General features: G+C 40.6%; 1 protein-coding gene across 5 annotated transcripts in view; it reads right to left on the bottom strand.

The window, feature by feature from the left end:
• Window positions 1–10900, bottom strand: part of SKAP2 (src kinase associated phosphoprotein 2) — a 172079-nt gene that overhangs the window by 16664 nt on the left and 144515 nt on the right. For 4 of the 5 annotated variants that reach the window (XM_082693203.1, XM_082693204.1, XM_082693202.1 and 1 more), the window contains exons 10-11: window positions 5748–5825; window positions 6–118 (exon numbers count right to left, since the gene is read on the bottom strand). In XM_082693203.1, the coding sequence (XP_082549329.1) occupies window positions 6–118; window positions 5748–5825 (191 nt within the window). Of the gene's footprint in view, window positions 1–5; window positions 119–2919; window positions 3164–5747; window positions 5826–10900 lie in introns of those variants that run through there. The other variant, XM_082693206.1, reaches the window with a different exon arrangement.

Raw genomic sequence — 10900 nt, 5'->3', positions numbered from 1 at the left:
CTTACCTTGCTAAGAATGTAAATCACATCACCACGTTTAAATGACAGCTCATCGGAAAGAGCTCCTGTGCAGTCCCACAAACCCTGGTAAAAATTCGCATAATCGGTGCTTTTATCTCCTAGGAAGAAGAGAGAGAAAACACGACGAGTTAAAGCTTTCATATAATGGGTCCTTATTTAAAACGAACCAACAGAAATTAAAGGGCTGCCTCAAACCACCAAAACAGGTGAAGAAAAATTCTGTCCGGATTCAAAAAACCCTTGATTCCATGGATAGACAAATCCTACCTCTTACAGTGATCTAATTAAGGACAGATTTCAAAAAGACCTCTTTTGGAACATCTCTTCTTTTCTTTCTCTCCCTCTTTTGTTTTACCTAAAACCTGGACTTGCAATGTGTTCTCCTCAATCCAGCACCTAGAAGTTCCTTCTCACTTATTTTGTAGAGTGGACCTAACCCCATTCACAACATGTTTTGAAGTCAGTCACCCATGCTGCACACTGAGCAATATCCACGACATGGGACACACACATCATGAAACAACCACCTTACCAAATTTCTAAAACTTACCCAAAAAAAACAGAGACAAAGGGAGGGAGAGAACATGTGAGCATCTGGGCCATAAACAATCTGTATTTAAATGATCATCAAGGAGCCAATAGGGCACAGACATAACCCAAACTTGGCGACAGTTTTTGTTCGTTCATTTTCATTCTAAAACCTCAAGCTGGTTAGAGAAGAAGATACAGTGGGAATAACATAAAGGGTAATTCCAGCTCTTCTCTTTGGGGACTTTTGCACCGAGAGCCTCTCTAACTTATTTCTTAAATATTTGAGCAACTTTGAAAGTGCCGCTGCTGAAGCGGCATTTTTCAAGATTTCCGTCAGCCCCAGTTTAGGACATCACGCTCTGAATAAACATGCAACATACACTGGAGTTATCAGCTCATCCTTCTAACAGCATAAGCACAATGGATGCGATGTGCTCAAACTGCCATACAGACCATTAACTGATTGATTATTTAGCGCTCTCCGCTCTGTAATACCACAATAAACCGGGGTAATAAATGCTTTGTCACTTATACAATGGGGCTCTCTTGAAACGCGGCTCAGAGTTAAATACACTGGATGCTTTTGTTACACTGAGAACTGTTTCCTGTTTTTAATTTCATGATAATTGAGTTTTGATGAGTTCACGCAAAAAGAATGCAAGTGATATCAATAAGATGTCCGTGTGTTCACTAACCAGGCAGAACATATACGTGCTGACAACTTCCATCATTGGAATGTCATCTCTGGATTCTGAGGGGATAACTGTGGAGACGCGGGCTGGATCAGGGCTGTCATCTTAGTTTTGTTATATGGCTCTCAAACAGCAGGCTCCTTGGCAAGCCCAGCGCAAGCAGGCACTTTAGCAGGGCACCTGCGGATACGTCCAACACTGGGCGGTTTGTGATGTACACCAAGTGGTAACAGTGTATCAGACGTTCCAAAAATTCTAATATCCGACACGTGCTTTTAAAAACCAAAAAGGAAATCTGAGTCCTGTGGCGCATGAAAACATATAAAGATGATACTTTTCGATTGTACGTTAAGAAAATAAACAAGGACTAGAATGCGCAACCTAGCAAAATCCTATTAAATGTTCTCTCCTGGTTTCTAGAAATTCAGAGGAGGAGAGAGATGGGGGGAGGGAGGGAGAGAAAAATGGAGAAATGAGAGGAAGGAGGGAGGGAGGAAGGGAGGGGAAGGGAGAGAGACCGACACCTTTCTGACCTCTCCACTCCTGCATCTGAGCACTCATCACTGATACCAGCGGGGAGGTCTCTGAGCCTGGGAATCCAACCAAGACCTAACAATGCTTGCCGCCACCCTTCATTACATTTTCCCCCCAAAGCACATATTAGGTAAATTCTACGAATGGACACTAGAGGGCACTCCCGCTGGACAGATCGCTCCAAACATTGTCAATTTTTTTCTTTGAGAAAGAATTACTTAATAATAAAGTGACTGATTTCCTTTAAAAACCACTTATTTAGACAAATAGAGATTTAGAAGTTGAGACGTTCTAGTCAGATTAAATCAACTGCTAAATGGGTCAAATGTTGCGCCCCGTGCAGTCCGTCAGTGTCAGTTTAAAAGTCAAGGAATTAGAGCACAGAGAGGATGACATCATTTCACATGCAAGGCCCTCCCCCACAGTCACTGGCCAGGAGGTAAAAGGATCTAAATAGCTAGTTTCCCCAGTCGAGGCTCCTGTGTGGTCCCCATGCTGCTTAGCCTGAGGCTTGATCCAAAAAGGTTAGAGAAACAACACTTGGGCTAAAACTGGAGAAGTTTTGGCTGAGTGAGAGAGCATCCTGGTGCGTCCCCAGCTGTCCAGCCGGCCGCCTGCTCCTTCTTTTTCAGATTCTCTCCCGACAGCTTTTCATTCAATAGATTTTCAAGAGGTGGGGTCAAGAAGGAAGGAAAGAAAAAGCGTATGGTGATTTCTACCACATAATCCTTATCACTTTGGGGTCTCTCTTCCCCTCGATGCGCTTGGTGAAGCTCCCATTAACACTAATGGGAGTCACAGGAGCATATGAGGGGAAGGGAGACCCCCACCGCGCGCAAGATGCATCTCTCCCCAGATGTGCATCAGGAGCATTTCATTAAATCTCACTGCTGTAAAGAGGCAACAGCGCTAACGATTTGGCAATACTGGGAAAAAGATGCATTTTTGACTGCGCTTTCTATAATCTCGATGATGATGTTACCCAAAGACCCACCTCATTTCTGGGTTCCCTATGTGAGCTCTGTTAAAGCATAAGTGGTTTATGTCACACGACTACATGTACACACAATTTACTCTTCTGTCCGTTTCGGAATGCGATACTAGTTATATAAAGCAGAAGAACCAGGACTAGAGAGAAACGCTGGCAGTATGGATTTATTAGCCTTCATTTCCTCGGGAAAATGATGTTAACATTCTGGGTATGAATTCTAGATACAAAAATTAGGACTTATCTTATTCCTTCAAGAGCAAGCGCCTCTGGTTCACTTTTTACAATTTTAAATTTTAAAATTTTAAGTGTGGCTAACTGTCCTCAAAAAATTACCCATGGATACAGACTCCGAAGCACAGTGGGCTCACGAAAGTTAGCATCATTCACCTCATACGCTGAAAAATAATCCATGTGAAATGTGTTTTTTAAAAAACCGTACAAAAATGGTATGGAGCATAACACATAAAGCACAGAGAAGCGTACATTCTGAATACAAATAAGTCTGTTGAGTTGTCATTGCTGCATGGATTAATCTTCCCACATCATGATCTATGGTTTCAAAATTACAAAATACACACACACACACACACACACACAAACCCAAAAACCCACCTCATTACATTTGTTGTCCTGGGAAGGCATGAATGGTTAAAAAAGACAGGAAAGAAAGAAGAAACAGCCATTCTAAATTAGCCAGCCTGTGAAGGATTTAAACGATGTATTTGCTCCTGCTTTTGAAAACATACCAAAACAGATTATTGGGCAGTATCAGAACTGCTAGGAAAATACAAGCTAAAGGCTGGAGATGCTTTTGCAAAAACAAAAAGATTTTAAAAATATGATGACAAGGACTGAAACGTTCAACAATAAAATAACGGAGAATCTCTTCCTGAGCGGTCTTAGAGGTTTAAAAAGTATTTCAAAAAGATAAGCATATTCTACAAATAAATCAAATGGAATCTTTATTTTGTTTATAATTAATAAACATATGTAAGGCATGTAAGCTTGAACATGAAAGAACTTCTAAGAAACACAAGATTATGTTTTGGTTTACATATTTTACATTCATCTGAATTTTCTTTTCTCTTTTTAGGTAAAATCAGTCCATGTGAAAAATATATAACATTCTTGTGCAAGGTTAGAAGTTCAAGTCATGTGATGCCCAGCAAGATAGTAATACCCTTGTCAACTCACTGCCCTGCACAGCAAACAAACTTCTAGGGTTACATCTTTGACAGCCCAGAGAGAGCAAAGGTCACTGAGATGCAAAAGCATTAAAACTGTTGCTTGAAAAGAATTTCATGTCACTAAAGATAAGAATTATTACAGTGCTTTACTGCTATTGCATGGAAAGCTAGATCTACTTACTGCATTCCTTTGAAGAAAAACGGACTTTTTTCTCCCTTCCCTCAAAGGCAAAAATTTGGGAGAGAGTTACTTTAAAAGGGCTTTTGAAAAATACAATTGCTTTAAGCCAAAATACTTCTGTTTGTGGAAGGAGTATCTATAGGTATCTACCTTCTACATCTGCACTGAAATTTAAAAACAAACAAACAAAAACCTCCACGCTTTCGGCAGAAGCTTTATGACACACAATAAAACACACCGACTTAAATTACTATTCGGCAGTGTCCTCAAGGTTGCGTTCAGCCTTGGCATTTTACGGCTGCATTTTACAGGACCACGGTGCTCACTTCGAAAGCCTTCATCCTCACTTCCTTTCTGAAACAAGCAAACCAAAGCCTCCTGTGGCAACCTGCTCCTGCTTTCCTGTCCAGGTCCGGAAATCAGGCCTCTGTTTCCTTTCCACGTGTCACGGTAGGAAGGACTCGGGAAAGCTACTTCCTGAACACACACTTCCTGTCCAGCGAGCCTCTGACAGCTGGAGAGAGTGATGAATGAACGTATCAGAGAAGGGAAGGTGACCCTCAACTCCAGCTCACTGCAGGACATGGGATGATAGGGCAGACCTTGCCCCAGCAGACACGTGGCTATGAAGAGGTGTAAAGGGTCTGATAAGAAAGTACTCCCCCTCTCTTCTTTCCATGTGAAATAATTGCTGGTTTATCAAAGCTAACCTCATGCTTGCACTACAGATATGGTTTATCTCCTGCTATTTGGAAATAACAAGGCACAAAAAAGAAAAAAAATTGCCCATATCATGTGATTTTTGTACATAGCATGTAGAGTTATTTTTCCAGTCTCAGTCATAATTAGTACTTGGGGCCATGTGCCAAGTGGAAATGGATAAGGGGAATATCCTTCCTCGCCTTCTAGGCCATCAGTGTCCTTTTCCAATTTCTAAACTGCTGTCACTGGACTCTGGCATTTCTTACCCAATTCATTTGCTTTCTGTGTTAATCATATGCAATGAAGATATGCATGGCCAACATTTAAACAGGCTGCAGATCAATTAGCGGTCTTAAGTTTATCTGATTTTTATCAAAGAAGACAGAGCTGTGGGTCGATTGTCAGAGCCTGTGTCAAGTTGACCTTTTCAGAGATGTCTACATTGCCAGTCCCCTGGGCAACTTGTTGTCCCCTGTTAGTCTCTGAATGGCAGAAGTCTGTTCTGCTCAAGCACAAAGTATACACAGATGTCTATATTACATTCTTATAGGTTTGACAGCAACTGCATGTTGTATCTATAAACTGTCCTTCAGCAGTGACACTTCCTCAATGATGATAAGCTAATTTATGCAACCAAATCTCCTTTGTGCAGAAATGAAAGCTAATTGAGTCATTACAAAGTAATTCAGGAAGGAATACCTTGTATAAATTGGCTTACTTTATAAATCCTTCTCAAGGGTTTCCATGCATCCTAAATGGGACTAAGCAGCTTATCAGCCGTAAGATACCCAGATCGAACCAGCCAACTTCGGGGAGCTGTGTACATGTCTTTGGAGCCGTAGGAAAGTGACCGAGGGAAAGGGAACAAAACCAAAAGAAGCTTCCCCAGGAAGCCACGCCAGTCGTTACCTGTGCTGGGAAGAGCACTGTCCTGGTTCATCTTCCTTTGTTCCTCCACTTGTGCAGGAACACTGTCCTCCTCCTCTTCTGTAAACAAGCAGAGAGGTACAGTGAAAGACCGCCTCAGAAACAGCAGTACTCACCCCGACTGACGAGCAAAACAGAAAGTTTAGAACATATAAATATTCCTTCTCAAAGGATGAAACCACTCAACATTCACATTCCTTTTCCAATAATCTAAAGCTGAACAAACAGACCTCTAGCTGTTTCCAGAGAGCAACCTCACCAGTTGGCTTGATAAAACTCAAGACACGTCCTAAAGCCACACATACTTGGTTTTAAGTACTTACAGAAACTCATCTGGAAGGCTCCCCAGTGCAGACTGGCCCGGAAATCCGGGGAAGGAACACCCAGCACTACATGGACAGACCCACCACGGATAAAACCGTAGTCCCTAAAACATCGTTGTGGGTGAGGGGAAATGTGTGATACAAAATATAGTTAACCTATAAATCATTTCTTGAGTATCAAATGCTTCATGTGTTCCCACTTGATCTTCACAGGAGAATACTAGAAGGATCCTCACCCTTCAAGGCAATCCCCACTAAATGCTACTCAGGATCTACTCTATGCCATAAGCTATAGCAGATGTTAAGATTTCACAGATCCTCCTAAATCCTCCTCTCACAGATGACTTAACTGAGGCTCAAAAAGGTACAGAAACATCCACTGTTTGTGATTCTAACTGGGGCTTGTGATCATAACATCCGTGTTCTTTATCCAGCGATGTATTCAGGCCCCCTGTTTGTCATTTCCATACTCTCCCTTTCACAGGCATTTCCCCCAAGTTATAGGAAGAAACAGGAGGAGATCAAATAATCAGAGTTTTATGCAAGGTCAATAGACTGTATTTAATCATTTTACGTTAAAGAGTCATTTGTTACATGTCCATTTTCCTCACCTAAGGATTTATACACACTTTAGAAATATTTAAGGCAGGACATATGAACTAAATGGCATGCCCAAGAAAAACAGAGTTCAAAAAGAATACTTTCAAGAAAAAGCAAGAACGTATCGTAAAATGTGCAAAGTATAGAAATAAAGTAATTATGACTATTAAATAATTCAACCAACAAATCTTCATTGGGCATTAGCTACCTGGAAGAGGGAGGGTCTACCAGGGAGGCAAAGACAGTAGAGAGCTTCTACTCTTGGGAAGCTGACAGCCTACAAGGGACAGAAGAGAGTATCTAAAGGAAGATTGGATGGGGGGGTGGGTGGCATAGAACCTCACATGGGAGGCACAAGGTTCAGAAGGAATGCAGAGCAGAAACCACCCGGGGTGGGTGGGGGGGACACCATGAAGGCTCTGAGGGATGGAGAAAATCTGAATAGACAGAGATGGGGAGGAGGAACTGTCTAGACAGAGGGAGAGTCATAAGCAAAAGAAAAAGCACAATAATATCCCTTTGGCTAAAGAATGCAGTACTCAAAAGGGGAGAACAGGAGGGAGATCATGCTAGTGCTCTGGGCCAGCTGTCGAAGGGCCATCAACATCCAGCTATGGACTTTAGCCCTTTTTTGGTGGCAATAAGTGCCCCAGAAGATGTCTGGGCAGAGAAAGGGCAGGACCAAAACTATGCTTGAGGAATGGTCATCAGATCCCGTTGTCCCAGACAGCCTGAAGGAGGGCGTGGGGAGAGAGGCCACTCAGAGTCTGGCTAAAGGGGAAGGAAGTCCTGAACTGCAGGGGCAGAGGAAATGGAAAGGAGCCAGCTATGAGAGGGAAAGGAACGACAATGGATAAACTTTGTGCCTGCCTGGATGTGGAGGGCTGCGGGAGGGAGAGAAACTGAGGGTGGCTCAAGTTTTGAGCTTGGTTAACAGAGATATGAGAGTGTCATTCCTGAGAAAAGAATAGCCGAGGTAAGCAACATTGCGGAGGGAGCTGGGTTTCTGACGTGAGAGATTTAAATTTATTTATTTGAGTGAGAGAGAGACAGAGAGAGAAAGGGGAAGGGCAAAGGAAGAAGGAGAGACTCTCAAGCAGACTCCCCACTGAGCGTAGAGCCCAATGGAGGACCGCATCCCACAACCCTGAGACCATGACCTGAACCAAAAACAGGAGTCAGGAGCTTAACCGGCTGTGCCACCCAGCGCCCCTCTGATGTGAGGGGTTTACTATACTGGTGGGTCAACCCAGAGGAAATGTCCAGAGGCAACTGGAAAGTTTGGTGGAGAGCTCAGGAGTACAGATACAAAATTAGAAGTCCCATGCAAACTTTGAAGTGGTCATTAATAAAATTCAACATTTAAATCAAGCTTGAGAGTTACTGTACTTATAAAACAAACATAGAACTGTTTTGAATTTCTCTAACTCAATTCAAACAAAATAATGAAAGCTTAAAAAAAAAAAACAGCTGGAAATAGTTGGCACTTTACACATTTTAAGTTGACCCTAATGTTGGCAATTTAATATGGTTCAGTCAAACAGTAATTTATACAGGAAGACCTAAGAAAAACCTAATACTAAATCCTGTCTTTTTCCTCTTCAACAAGTTATCTCACTTATGCCAAACCGCAAGGACTAGTTATCATGTATGAGTTCATAGGACATTTTCATACAAATTTTAAAGCAATTATGGACATTTGCCGACATTTGGGCCAACCTACTTATTTTACAGATGGCTAATTTTTTTAAAAGGAGAAAACTTTCCTTCATTTTCACACTCTCTCTTTCCCCAGCCCTTCCTCTCCTCCAACTGGGTCACAAATCTGATAGCGAGGAGTAAATTCAAAAATAGTGAAGTGTGCTTGCCCTCAAGTAAAAGCCATGACCACGACATAGGCAGCACTAATTTGGGCTCTTAAGAAGACATGACAGGAAATAGACTCACCACCCAAAATTAATGTCAAGATATCACAAAACTCATTACAGTAATTGAATGGAAAACTCCACTCTCGGCAAAGTAAACAATGTACTTAGAAGAATTTATTACTATGATGTTATTCTTATTTTATTAAAATTTAAGTGCCTATAATATACACAGTGTATTCTTAAACTAACAGAATAATGATATTAAAATGTTTACTTAAGTATCAATATTTACTGAGAAGTATCCAAATTGAAACCCATGTGAGATGCTGACCAAGTAGTAATTTAGAGGAGGAAACGCTCATTAAAAAAACTTCCTTTCTCCATTTCAAACCTATTTTTAGGTCAGAGCCTTCATACATCAGTTTTTCTTAATGATATTCGAACAGCTCATTTTATCTTGGGCTAACAATACAAACAGCTTCCATATAAAAGAAAACAAAAATCAAATTTGGGGTGTGTGTGTGTGTTTTAATCTTAAGGGGAAAAACTCAGACTGAATCTTGAATAAAGTCTAGTACAAGGGAGATATTCTATAAATACAGAGTGAACAAATGGGTTCAAAATCATGAAAATAAATCCTACTATGTTCGGTTATTAGCAGAGAAAAGCTCTCCACAACACTCAAAAAATACATAAGGACAAATGAAAATTCTAGGCAATAATCACCTCCACAATATATTAGAAATATACACACATGTCATTTTATTTAGGTTTATTATTAAACATATTTTATTTTGGTGTTGAGTCACGATGTCATTATACAATACTAATTAATACCTCAAATAGTCCATGTTGGTGGGTTAATATATTCCATTCAACATTTTAATAACAGTAAACAAAAACAGCTCAGCTATGCGGTAAAATCCATCAAACCACACAGATGGTTATAAGGTTTTCATTATGTGGTTTCCATAGCAATCATATTGCAAATCTGGAAGCTTCTTGCAAATAAGCAGCTTGTATTTACATGCCTCTCAGCTGCAGCACAAAACTCTTCAACGTGTGAAGTTATTATTCCAATCACACATTGTTAGAAGACTCATCAGAAGATTTTGTTGATCAGACAAGATGAAAATAACAGTAAACTAACTGCAGAAGATAATTCAAACACAGTCATACATTTACTAAACGAATCAGTGAGTATTCAAAAAATTCTGACCGTCGATAGACGGTTTTAACATTATACTAGGTCAAAAATACAGAAGTTCCAGCAAAAATCAGATCCCAGATAATCTGAAAGCTGAACTCCACTCTCCCTCCCTTTCTCTTCAGAAAGTGTCTGGCCTTCCTTCTGAGTTGAGCAGAGAAAGACAGACTAGCAGAGAACTGAGTCTTCCCAAATCTTTTTAGGATGACTGCCATTTGAGGAAATGCTTATGTGGGAAAAGTCAAGACCTTTCTTTCCCCCTACTAGATTAATCAATTTAATTTACAAATTGATCCAGTTCTATAACAGATGGATTATTACCCTAATAAGGATCACAAATCTGTCTAGCTATGCAGTTTTCACAAAATGGCTATTTCTTGCTTACTAATGTTCTTTGTTTAAGGACAAAATAACCCAAAGAGAAAAGCGATAAGCAAATGACACATGCAGCTGACGCTGCTTGAAAGAAGGCCGAAGACAATGGGTTAGCACCAAAACAGGGTATGTGATGCTCACGGAGGGGATAAAAACTGAATTTACCGTGTTTTTCAGGGAGAAGAGGAGAACATGAGGAAATCTCCTCACACACAATGATTACGTTTCTGTAAGGACCTTTAGAAGACAGCTCTGCTGAATTACAACATATTTTAAGAGACAGGAAACACAGATTCGAAAGCTATGCTCTGAAATAAAGACGGGGTGTAGATCTCTACCTGTCCCGACTTCATCTGGTTATAACACTGTATGTTTGTCTCAAGAAAAGTTACTATTTTTTGCTTAAATATTCATGCTGTAAGCATTTATGTCCATTAGGTAACTAAATCCTCGGAACAGTCCTATGAGGCAATAACAGGTATTTTTATCATATTTTACAGACAGAGCTTGAAGAACTTGCGCAGGTTCACACAAGCAATCAGAACAGGGACTGAAACTCCAACATGTGACTTCTCTTCACCTTCTCTAGTTGACAGATGGGATTGTCTTCTAAAGTTTCATTTGAATACTGGGCTATTTGTGGACTTGGAAATCATTTTCACAAAAGTGGGCAGATTCTATTCTGCCCTAAGCATTGTACGCAAAGGACATCTCAAGGTAAGAAATTCTTGCCACGATGATTTAGAAACAGAATTTCAAGCT

The sequence above is a fragment of the Mustela nivalis genome (genome assembly GCF_964662115.1).
Source record: "Mustela nivalis genome assembly, chromosome: 12".
Classification (NCBI taxonomy): Eukaryota; Metazoa; Chordata; class Mammalia; order Carnivora; family Mustelidae; genus Mustela; species Mustela nivalis.
This window is presented reverse-complemented; position numbering and strand designations above follow the sequence as displayed.